General features: G+C 44.3%; 1 protein-coding gene across 4 annotated transcripts in view; it reads right to left on the bottom strand.

The window, feature by feature from the left end:
• CEP295 (centrosomal protein 295) overlaps window positions 1–12,728 on the bottom strand; it is a 212,246-nt gene that overhangs the window by 105,272 nt on the left and 94,246 nt on the right. For all 4 annotated transcript variants that reach the window (XM_029602323.1, XM_029602320.1, XM_029602321.1 and 1 more), the window contains exons 11-12: window positions 9,598–9,704; window positions 8,842–9,030 (exon numbers count right to left, since the gene is read on the bottom strand). In XM_029602323.1, coding sequence (XP_029458183.1) covers window positions 8,842–9,030; window positions 9,598–9,704 — 296 coding nt within the window. The remainder of the gene's footprint in view (window positions 1–8,841; window positions 9,031–9,597; window positions 9,705–12,728) is intronic.

Here is a 12,728-nt window from a genome sequence, read left to right as displayed (position 1 = left end):
AGGGAACAGTCAGAGTGAGCAAGAGTTGGGGGGACAGCAAGTGCGGGGAAAGAGAAAAAATGGGAAAGCAGGAAAGAGTTGAATTATGGGAGGGGAGAGAAAAGGGTGAAAATAAAGACTGGGGATGGCAGGAGATGGAGAAGGAGAGGATCCAGGATTGAAGGGGGAAATCCAGGGTGATAATGTAAAAAGAAGGGGACGGGGAAAGAAAAGAATTGTGAAAGCAGAGCAAGTAGGATGAATAGGAAGAGGAGAGAAGAGAAAAAGAAGGAAGAGAATATTAAAGTAACTGCTGCCAAAGGAAAGAGATAGAAATGAAACAAACTAAGAGAAGAATAGAGAGTACAAAAAAACAAAGTCAGAAAATCAAGCCAAAGCTACCAAAGCTTGGTAACAATCCTGTTATCTGATAGATAATATATAGTAAGAATACAGTTATGGGGAGGAGGAAGAGAGTCTGTACAACCATTTCCCCCATTAAACCAATCTAAGGGAGAGCAGAACTGAAAAGTTCCTAGATATGTACCATATATAGAGCACACTACAGCTATAAGACCAAACTTAGACAACATCAGCAAGGGATATATTCTGAGGCCCTTGTGTTTTTATCATCATTAACCCATTTTGTTTAAATGTAAACATCCTGCTTGAAAAGCCTGTCAGCATTAATATAAAATCATAAGGGCCATGAGACCACAAGACTAAGAAAGCATATCTGGCCTCCAGCCTTAGAGTAAATATGAGGACAGACTGTAATTATGGTGAAAAGTGCCATATAAAAAAAAATGAAATGTTCTGCCATTTACTTCCTAATCTGGCATTTTTTTAAATAAATTTAGATATCTTAAAAAGCAAAAAATCTACTTGAGGAGAGAGAGTCTGTGTGAGGAGCCCAGACATCAGCCCACTGCTATTGGGGACTTGTCCTATTGAAATGCCACCCCCCGACTGATCTCGTCAGGGAAGATCTCTCTGTGGCATGCAGCAGTGTACCGCACTGAAGCCTACATGCCAGAAGGCATGTCCCTTTGGCCCATTTTTCATCTCTCCTTCAACCCTATTTTTTTGGGCATCCTATCAATGGGTAAGAAGAGTAAAGGATCCCTGAAGTCACAGCCATCCACATCAAGGTAACTCCCTCCTCCTCTACAAAATTAACTCTGGATGCCTTCCAATTTTCCAGTCAGGTTTTGGGCTATGCTGAACTCAGGGCTGCCAGCTCCGTTCGATGAGGCTTCGGTCTCTTTTAGCCCTGAAAGCCCAACCTTTTGCCCCAAGGGTTGCTGTATCGGGACCCTCGGGAATTGGCACATCGCCTTCCTGGATGGAAGGTCCAAGGGGTGGATGCTTTATTGACTTCTACCCCAAGAGAAGTTTTGCCATCTAAACCAGCTACTACCTTTGATGTGCTGTGGACTGGCATTACTAAATTGGATCAGCTTTGTGCTCAAGATTAGATTTAGTTTGGGGATCCCTGGGTAGTAGTTCTCAACTCCAGTTAATCAACTTTCAGAGTACAAGGTTCAACTAGATTTCCTTAAAACTCAATGTACAGCTATTTCTGATATAAATGTTTCTTTATTTCAGGAGAATAAGTTACTTAATAAGAAAACTCAAAACGTTGGAAATCAGTTAAAACTTTTTAATTTGCGTTATTTGAATTTTTCATGCTTCCTTTGAGATGCTGAACAAATTCTATTTGGATTTTCTCAGGGTCCTCCAAAGAGCAATACCTGATATTAAAGCATATTAAGCTGGATTTTAAAGGGCCTGCACGCGTAATCCTGGGGGTTTACGCGCATGGCCGGGCCTTGCATGCGCCGCGCAAATTTTCAAAGAGACCCAGCAACGCACATAAAGCAAAATTGCTTACCTTGTAATAGGTGTTATGCCAGGACAGCAGGATGTAGTCCTCACATATGGGCGACATCATTGATGGAGCCCTATTGCGGAAAACTCTCTGTCAAAGTTTCTAGAAACTTTTGACTGGCCCTGTGTGGCCACTGAGCATGCCCAGCATGCCATGATATTCTCTGCCACAGGGGTCTCTCTTCAGTCTCGTAAGTAGCAATAAGCTTTAGCAAAAAATAAAATAATAAAACGTATCGGACCCAACTCCACAGGGTGGCGGGTGGGTTTCGTGAGGACTACATCCTGCTGTCCTGGGATAACACCTATTACAAGGTAAGCAATTTTGCTTTATCCCAGGACAAGCAGGATGCTAGTCCTCACATATGGGTGATTAGCAAGCTAGAGGCTGAGTCATTTTGTAATGAAGCAACACTGAAGTATTGTTGGTGAAAATGAGGCAGCCGAAAATCACAGCAGATTGGATGTAGAAGGAGTTGGGATTAGACTGGAAACAAGTTCTTTAAGACAGATTGTCCGTAAGCTGAATCTTGTCATCCTTCTTTGTCCATACAGTAATGAGCTGCAAAGGTGTGAAGAGAGTTGCTGCTTTACATATGTCAAGAATTGGCACTGACCGATAGTGTGCTACTGAGGTTGACATTGCTGTTACTGAATGCGCCTTTACTCGCCCTTGGAGAGGAAGGCCTGCTTTTTCATAGCAGAACTGTATGCAATCTGCTAGCCAATTGGATAGAGTATGTTTAACCCACTGCTTTACCCGGTTTGTTTGGATCATAAGATACAAAGAGTTGAGTGAATTTCCTGTGGACTGCAGTGCGGTCTAAGTAAAATGCTAGCGCATGCTTACAGTCCAAGGTATGTAAGGCCCGTTCCCCTTGGTGAGAATGAGGCCTTGGAAAGAATGTGGGTAAAACTATGGATTGGTTCAAGTGGAATTCCGTAACTACCTTGGGAGGAATTTGGATGTGTATGGAGAACCACTCTGTCATGTAGGAATTTGTATAGGGTGAGTACGTGACAAGTGCTTGTAACTCACTAACCCTTCTAGCCGATTAATGGCTATGAGGAAGATAGTCTTCCATGTGAGAAATTTAACATCACAGGAATTCATGGGTTCGAAAGGAGACCGCATGAGTCTTGTTAAGACCAGATTCAGGTCCCATTCTGTGACTGGTGGCCGAATTGGTGGTTTAAGTTGAGTTAAACCTCTCATAAATTGACTGACAAGAGGATGTATGGATACTGGTGCATCTCCCATCTTGTTATGGTAAGCTGAGATTGCACTTAAATGTACTTTTATAGGTGATGTCTGGAGCCCAGAATCTGAAAGATGGCATAAGTAGTCTAGTGGAGAAGTTGTGGGGCAGGAGAAAGGGTCAATACTCTTTTGCATGCACAACAAGGCAAACCTTTTCCATTTTGAAGAATAATTCTTTAGTGTTGAAGGTTTACGTGAAGCTATAAGCACTTGAGATACATTGGTTGAAAGATTGAGTGGTTGTAAAATCAAGCTTTCAACATCCATGCTGTCAGGGATAGGGATTGAAGGTTGGGATGGCACAACCGACCCTGATCCTGAGTTATGAGAGTGGGAGCTACACCCAGGCGAATTGGTTCTCTGATCGAGAGGTCTAGAAGTGTGGGAAACCATACTTGTCAAGGCCAATACAGGGCTATGAGTATCATGGACCCCTTGTCCTGTTGTAGCTTCACTAGAGTTTTGGTTATGAGCGGTATTGGAGGATACGTGTATTGAAGGCCTGAGTTCCAAGGGCGAGCAAAGGCGTCCTTGGCTAGTTGGTGATTCTGTCTGTATAGAGCGCAGAATTTGTCCACTTTGTGATTCAGGCGTGACGTAAAGAGGTCTATTGTTGGTTGTCTCCAACGTTGAAATATCCTGGTCGCTACTAAGGGATCCAGGGACCATTCGTGTGGTTGGAACTGGCGACTGAGTCGATCTGCCACTATGTTGTGAATGCCTACCAGATAAGTGACCCGTAGAAACATCGAGTGTGTCAGTGCCCAGTCCCAAATCTGTACAGCTTCTTGACAGAGGAGATACGAGTCCGTACCTCCCTGTTTGTTGATGTACCACATGGCTACTGTGTTGTCCGTTTGGATCAGAACAGTCTTGTGTGAAAAGCAGTCCTTGTACGCATACAGTGCATAACGTATAGCTCGAAGTTCCAGGAAATTGATTTGAAATGTTGCTTCGAGTTTTGTCCAAGTACCTTGGGTTTGGAGATTGTTTATGTGAGCTCCCCAACCCAAGGTGGATGCATCTGTAGTTAAAGTTATCTGCAGGACTGGTTGTTGGAAGGGTAGGCCCTTGCGTAAGTTGTCCCTGTTCGCCCACCAAAGTAAAGATTAACGTAGCTGGTGGGTTACTTGAATTGGAGAGGACAGTGGTTGAATGGCTTGGATCCATTGTGATCTTAAAGTCCATTGAGTTACCCGCATGGCTAACCTTGCCATAGGAGTGACATGAACTGTGATGGCCATGTGGCCTAGTAAGATTAGAAACTGATGAGCTGTTGCTTGTTTCTTTTGAGTGAAGCGAGTTTGTCAGTAGGGAAAGTGTGTCTGCCCGATCCCCGGGTAGAAAAGCTTTTGAAAGTATGGTGTTCAATTATGCTCCTATGAATTGAAGCAGGTGAGACGGAATGAGGTAGGACTTTTGATAATTGATGAGAAAGCCCATGGAGTGAAGTAGAGTAATTGTTCGACTGAGAGAAGCCAGAGCCCCTTGTTGAGATTGACTTCTGATGAGCCAGTCGTCTAAATAGGGAAAGACATGGACACTTTCCTTGTGCAAGTGTGCTGCTACTACTGACAGACATTTGGTGAATACTCTGGGAGCAGAGGCAAGTCCGAATGGTAGTACTCTGTACTGGAAATGTTGATGACCCACCATGAAGCACAGATACTTGCGATGAGGAGGGAATATTGGAATGTGAGCGTAAGCGTCTTGAAGATCCAGAGAACAAAGCCAATCTCCTGTTTGAAGAAGTGGAAGCATGGTGCCTAGAGAGACCATCCTGAACTTTTCATTCTTCAGAAATTTGTTGAGATTTCTGAGGTCTAGGATGGGATGTAGGCCTCCGGTTTTCTTTGGAATGAGGAAATAGCGGGAATAGAATCCTCTGCCCTGCTGAGTCCGGGGCACCGGCTCTACAGCTCTGGCTCTCAGAAGGGTGGATAATTCTACTTGTAATTGGATTATGTGATTTTCGCTTAGAGGAAGAGGACTCGGAGGAGAATCTCTTGGAGTTGAGAGAAATTGAGTTGGTAACCTCGAGATATTATTGCGAGTACCCATTGGTCTGTTGTTATTTGTATCCAATGGTTGTAGGAGGAGGATACTCGGCCTCCTACCGGTAGATCTGGTTGAGGGTTGAAGAGATGGCTTTGGTCTCTGGGAATAGCCTCAAAAGCCTGCAGCCGGTCCCGTCTGGGGCGGAGGTTGAGGCCTAGCTGCCCTAGGTTGTCTGGGCTGAGCTCTTTGCTGCGGCCTAGAAGATATGCCCCTTGATGCTGGAGGGTAATAACGCATCTGTCGATAGAAGGGTCGTCTAGATTCTTTTCTTGGAGGCCGACGAGATGACTGGGCAGCAGAATCCTGCGGAATTAACGAAAGTTGGCACAGGGTTTCTGTGTGTTCTTTTAATTGTGCTACCGCATCTTGTACTTTGGAACCAAAAAGGTTGTCACCAAGACATGTAAGTCAACTAATTTTTCCTGGACTTCAGGCCTGAGGTCTGAAGCCATGCCCAACTTCTCGCACTTATACCTAGAGGGCCGCTACTCTGGAGGCTGTTTCAAAACCATCATAAGCGGCTCGGACTTCGTGCTTACCAGCTTCAAGCCCTTTGTGAATGATTGCTTGGGCTGCTTCTTGATATTGCTGTGGTAATGATGTTGAAAATTCTTGCATCTGTTTCCACAGATTTCTTTGATATTGAGTCATGTATAATTGATAAGATGAAATTCTGGTATTTAACATGGCTCCTTGATAAATTTTCCTCCCCAGGGAATCTATGATCCTTTCCTGGGGGAGTGGAGGAATGCGGCCTTATCCTTTTTGACTTCTTTTGTGCGGATTCCACAACCACCGATTGGTGTGGAAGCCGTGCCTTTTGGTAGCCAGGAACAGACTATACCAAATAAGTAGTGTCCATCCTTTTATTGACAGCAGGTACTGAGCATGGGTGCTCCCAGAGTCGATGCTGTAAGTCTAGGAGGACTTCATGGACAGGTATGGCTAATACTTGTTTTGGAGGGTCCACAAATTGGAGGACCTCCAGTGTTTGCTGTCTAGCATCTTCTTCAGTTACCAAGGTGAAGGGTATGGTGTCAGCCATATCCTGAACAAAATTTGTAAAGGATGAATCCTCCGGTGGAGATTTCTACCTTTGGTCTGGAGGGGAAGGACCTGACAAATTCTTCAGAGGAAGTGTCTGTATGCCCATCATCCCAAGTATTGTATGGACCGTCCTGATGTGGAGATATCGGAGAAGGTCTTGGTGGATGGGGAAGTCCTGAAGGACCTGGCTGCAGATCATCGAGGGGTATCTGTCCAGGAATCTCTTCTCGCGGCTTGGGTGGAAGAGCATAAACTACTTCATCAAATCTCTTCATGAGAAGCTGGTATAGCGCAAATTCAGGATATCCTGGAGCCCCAGGTGACATCGGCATCGATGGCATCGGGTCTGGTATCGACGATGGAATCGGCGTTGGTATCGATGGTCGCCTTGGCATCGACTTAGGCTGTGGTGCTGGCATCGGTGCAGGCACCGACGGGGTTGTCGGCATCAGTGTAGGCGCCGGAATTGACATCTGTTCCTTTAAAGGCCTGGAGCACCGCTTGACGGATGAAATCAGACAATTCCTGCATAACAGCTAGTGCAGGCAGAGCAGCTGTACGTGGTAGCAGTGGAAGTGCCTATGTTCCTTCCAGAGAGGCCTGTGGAGGTTCGACAATTGGTGCGTCTCCATGGGTGAAGGCCCCGGCATCTGAGGTACCGGTGTTTCCTGGATTCTTGGCCGTTTTGCGGTCGATTCCTCCGGGGAGAGAAGCGCCTCTGGTATCGATGGGTGTCGGTGCCGATGACTGTGCTTCGAGCAGTGTTTGATCGCTGACTTCGTCGATGCTATCGATGACGTTGGCGATGGATGGTCCCTCGACCCTTCCGGACGACGTTTTTTCAAAATTATGCGTTTGGAGACTCTGGCCAGAGACAATTTAGTTGTAGAGGGAGATGGCAGAAGTTGTAGATGGAATAAATGCTCCATCTTTTCTTGGTGGGCCTTTCTTCCCTTCGCAGTCATTTCTGCACATTTAGGGCAGGTTGTTAAGTCGTGTTTTTCCTCTAAATAAAGCACACACTCAAGGTGTGGGTCTGTAATGGACATTGTCCGATTACAGATGGGACATTTTTTAAATCCTGTAGCCATTTTAACGTCAACAGCCGTCGATGAAATGAGGAGAAAACGTGAGAGGAAAAAATGTTATTCAGAGTAAAATCGAGACAACGATTACTCACCAGCCGGTGGAAACCTGAGAAATCCCATGTAGGAGAAAATGAATGAGAAATGTGACTTTTAGTCAGACAAAAAACTGTGAGAAAACTCACAAAGGCTCCTGCTCCGCGATGCCTAGATCAGCACAGAAAAACAAAGACTGAAGAGAGAACCCTGTGGCAGAGAATATCATGGCATGCTGGGCATGCTCAGTGGCCTCACAGGGCCAGTCAAAAGTTTCTAGAAATTTTGACAGAAAGTTTTCTGCAATAGGGCTCCATCAATGATGTCACCCATATGTGAGGACTAGCATCCTGCTTGTCCTGGGATAAACCCTGGTACGCGCACAAGTGCCGGGACTCTTCAAAGGGGTGGGGCAGCACCATTGAACGCTGTTCTGATGAGTCACACACTGGCAGCCAGCCGGCGTGCACAACTTACTTCAGCTCTGGCTGGTCCTGGGGACCCCACAGCCAGTCGAGTTTTCAGGATATCCACAATGAATATGCATGAGATACATTTGCATAAACTGAGTCTCTATGGCATGCAAATACATCTCATGCGTATTTTTTGTGGATATCCTGAAAACCCGACTGGCTGTGGGGTCCCCAGAACAGGTTTGGGAAGCCCTGCCCTAAACCCTACCTTGCACATGCAGATTGTAAGCACACATGTGCGTGCAGCCAGATTTTATAACGTGTGTGCGCTGGCGCGCACATGTTGTAAAATCAGCATGTTCATGTGCACGCGCTGGGAACCAGGCATACATGGATGCACACTTCTTTTAAAATGTATCCCATTTAGTTTTTGGTATTAAAACTCAGATGGCTGCTATGAATTGCCCAATAGTATTAATATACAAGATTCTTTGGATTTAACAGGTTTCTTTGAAAATTCTGATGTATCTGTTCAAAATAGGGCTAACCTGTTAGCAGTTTTTGCTTGTATATCAGTTTCACAACTGACTTTACGCCTTTTCTTTTGTATTAGAAAGTCTCCCTTCTTGGAGCAAAAGATCTGTACATTTCCTGATGTTAAGGAAACCCAGGTTCAAAGGTTACTTTTGCTTTTGAATCAGATGACACTAGCCTTGGAGGGGCTACCTTCCAGTTGAGGTTTCATTGCAAATGTCTTGTTAGGTGGTAAGGATCTAATTGTTTTTTTATTATCCTTTTCAACTGGAAGATGTTTGCATAATAAATCTGTTAACATTAAGGTAATTGTTGGTTCATGATAAGTGGCATCACTAAATATGTATGACTATATATATTTTTTTTTTCTCTATGTAACTCTCCCCTATATGATATCAATATGGCATTTGCTATGAATATTTTTTTGTATAATGCCTTATCCTTTGTTTCTGATATAGCAATGCTGATTATGCATTTAAGCATGCCTGAATGTAACTTTTAAAATGCATAAATAAAAAGTTTTAAAAAATCCACTTACCTTCTGTTCCATTTCCTCGTTTTGATGCAGAGTACACTGTGTGTTCATCTGCACCTGATCTTGCAGGTCTTTTTTCTTATTTTCCTGCAGCTGTGCCTGCAGCTTCAGAAAGTCAGCTTCTAACCTTAGCTTCTCCTGTTCCAGTTGCTGAAGTAAGGCCAACTGTTGCTGCTTCTGTTGCTCTATAGCCTCCAGATATCAAACACAAGAATCACTAACACAACCATATCTACATGCACCACAGGTAACGATAGATGCTAATGGGATTGTTGTGCATAAAACAATCTTACAAGACATTCTCTGACGTGATAGAATTTTGCCTCAACTCCACTGAAATTCCCCTCACTTAAAAAAAAAAACAAAAAAAAACCAACACCCCACTAGAAAACCAACTATTCTACTTGGATCAAAAGGTATTATCAAAGCAAATTAAACAATTTCATTAAAATGTGCACTATTGTGCAGAGTTAACCCACCAATAGCTCTCTGCAGACTCGTGTAAATTTAAGGTAAATGCTGAACGTGCCCCAAGGTTAATACTGAACATAACTTAAGTAAAGGTGACTTAAAGAAAGAGGACAGCATGTCTGCCAGAGCAAAAGGTTTATATAAATGACATAAAAAGACTATTTCAAGTGGCATTTGAAAGAAAATTTTACAGATTTAGTTATGTACATGTGCGTATGTCTCATTAAGGGATTATTACATAAAACTACATTTATTAAGTCATCTGAAAATTAAAAAAAAATGTTATACCTGTTTTTGCTGGTCTGCTGCCATCCTAATTCTTGTAGCTTGTTCTTGAGGATGAAGCAGAATGGATTTTCCTGCTACAATGGTATTGTCTGTGAATTGTGGAGGTTCTAAGCAGAAAAAAAGCCACACAGACTCATTATACTTGGGACAAGAGATTGTTACTATCAAAATTCCTAAACCAAGAATTAAGATTTGCTTTTAAGGTATTGCTAAAAAGAAGATAATTAGAAAAAACAGTTACTGAATGCATAAAAGCGCAAATGAAATCCTTCTCAAGTGTTCATTTTTCTGCATGAAAGCAGGTGCATATAAACTGCCAAACTCCCAATATTTGCACTGTTGAGATTTGTGCCTCCAAGTAATCTTTTAAATTGCTCATAGTTTTATTTGCCATCTAAAAACAAAATATATAGGCCATAAAAACAACCATGACAAACTCATTTAAATCAAACATGCAAGTAACATTGGAAATATATTTTGAATTTTCACTCAAAATATATTATATTTCAGGAGTATTTTGTTCCCCGACTGCCCACTCAGACTGATCCAGAGCTTGTTCTGGATGAGATCCAGGATATAGACTCTTGCCTATCAAAGAAATCTAGAAGAAGCCTGGAAATAAGCAGTTCCACAACAGACAGGAAGCATAAATTTGAGAAAGTTAGTTGGCAAGGGCTGGATTCCACCTAAAAATGAGTCAGGTGCAACTCTTTGAAGCCCAAGACAAATATGATGTTGGCACATGCTACGTCAATATAAGGTATGTCAACATGGTCGTGTGCAAGTGGAGATTTCAAATAGTACATGCAGTTACCAAAGCAACTTGCAAAATCAGTATATATTTGTATTGTATTATTGCTCTGTGTCTGATGTAGTTTCTTCAATATGTTTTATTTCTATTAATGTGACTATTTTTATGATTTTATACTGTACTCCACCTTGAACTGTTGAGAGTAAAGGAAATTTTAAATAAATGTCACATATTACTATTTGTATTAAGGGGTCTAAAAATTGCATGGGGCCAGGGAAAATAAGTGGTTTTTTTAGTTTTCTGGGGTCGGCTCCCGGAGCTCAGGCGAATGCGTCTCGCCCGGCTCACCGCATCACGTGACCTCCCCCTCAAACGTCCTTAAGGAAGTGCGGAGAAAAATGCATCCGGGTCCCCTCCGCCCATCTCTCATTTATCAAGGGGCAATGCCCCTATCCCTTAAGCCGGGGATCAGGTCCCCTTCCAGGTTTAACCCTCCCCAACTCGTAGATGGAAACTTCCCACTGCCCCTGTAACTTAACTATAACCACTACATAACCCAAGGAAATGTCACTTATGAATTGTCCAGAGGCAGTTCACATAATCAGAAAGCAATGTAGTCACTTTGGAGCCGAATTGGCTCTCGAGATAGAAACCACCAGGCCAACCAATGTAAACTTCTTTCCTAGCAGCCCTAATTATTTGCCTCTCCCGCCCTCAGCCAACTCATGGCAGTCACCGAAGGCAGTCCGCGATACTGGGGTATTATCTTCCCCATACGGCTCTGGCAACAAAGTGAGAACCGGTAGCCTCTTCAGCTTCTACGGCTTTTGATAAACCAAGCTAGGGCTCGAATATCCAGAATCCTAGCAATGTCCCATCAGGTAGCAAGAGAATCCACAAAGGCTTGGGCTTGCGCAGCAGACTCAAAAGGTATGGACCCAAGCCTCATGCCAAATCTTCAGGCGAGCTGGGAACATCAAAGCAAATTTGATGGCGCGGTTATGTAGAGAGGAGCAAACCACAGAGAAACCCCTCCGCGCTTCAGACACAGAAGCTGAAAAGTCCTGGAATATTCGAATGGAATGTGACTGATACAGCAGCGCAGATTTGGAATGGGATGCCCACCAGATCTCCGCTTTGTGCGCCGAATTCAATATTTTGGCAATAACAAGCCTCAGACGGCCCGAGGATGGCGCCTTCACCCCCAGCCGATGGGCTCGCTCCACCACCAACTTTCCCTGAAGATGGGGCAGGGCTAAAACATCTGGGAGCCAGGTTTCCAAAAGCGTACACAGCAAGCGCTCCTCAATACCCTCAGGGAAGCCCAAAAACCAGAGATTATCATGGCGCACCCAATTTTCTAAATCGTCAACTTTTGTTTGCAGATCCTTTAGGGCTTTATCATGGGCAGCCATTTTGGTGTCAGTGACGGTCCCAGTATCTTCTAAGGCTGAGATCCGCGTTTCAGCGACGTCTAACCGCGGAGGTAATGCGGCTAAAGTGTCCCGAACTTCCCCCATCTGACCCGTGAGTAGTGTCCGCTTTTCGTCGAGGGCCTCTCTGAAAACCACCAGCGGCAGCGAGGGGGAGGGAGACTCACTGTTAGTAGCAGTCGCCATCTTGGGATCAGGAGCCCTCGATTTTTATTTATCCTTTTTCCCAGGCTTAGACGTCATCGGGAGAGGTGTCTTGCTGCGAGAACGGACCAGGGACATAGGTTTTGTCCCCAGCAAAGTTGGAAAATAAAATGCTGACCGTAGCACAGTGGGATGGTTCGCAATTAGCGAGGTGAGACTGGAGCCAGGACGAGACTTGTCTTCCTCACTTACCACAGCACGTGACCTCCCAGGACAAAAGCTTTAATTGGGAACTGGGAGCCCGCAGCACGACTGGAATAATAGCAGTATTTGTTACCTGCCTATGAGAAGATCAGAAACTGCTATGTCCTCAAGGGATATCAAGACAAAACTATACTGGGTGAGAGAGAGAAAAAAAAATAAGAGGTTGCAGTCTTTTATCACAGACACCAGTCCTGTATCTGCATTGTCATCAGTTAGTGTGTTATACAGCTGGGAACGGCCTGGAGAGGTGGCTGGCCAAAGCAGTACGTACAAATGAGGCAGAGTGAGTAAATGGTCCAGCTACCCAGCGCCTCTGAGACCCGATTGAAAATTTAAATCCTCCGGTAGTGAGAGATGGCGAGGAGACCACGTGCGGCCGCCATCTTAAATTGTCTCTGCCGCTCCGGACCACATCATGGCTAGGGTTACTCGCTGGCAGTCCAGTGGAATCACAGTTATTGTTGTGAGGGCCACCGCTTCCCAGGTCGCAGGGCTGTCCGAGGCGCAATTTAAATCTCTAAATCGCCGCATTTGGAGAG

This window comes from Rhinatrema bivittatum, chromosome 5 (genome assembly GCF_901001135.1).
Source record: "Rhinatrema bivittatum chromosome 5, aRhiBiv1.1, whole genome shotgun sequence".
Classification (NCBI taxonomy): domain Eukaryota; kingdom Metazoa; phylum Chordata; class Amphibia; order Gymnophiona; family Rhinatrematidae; genus Rhinatrema; species Rhinatrema bivittatum.
Note: the sequence above shows the minus strand (reverse complement) of the source record. Positions and strands in the feature narration are given on the sequence as shown.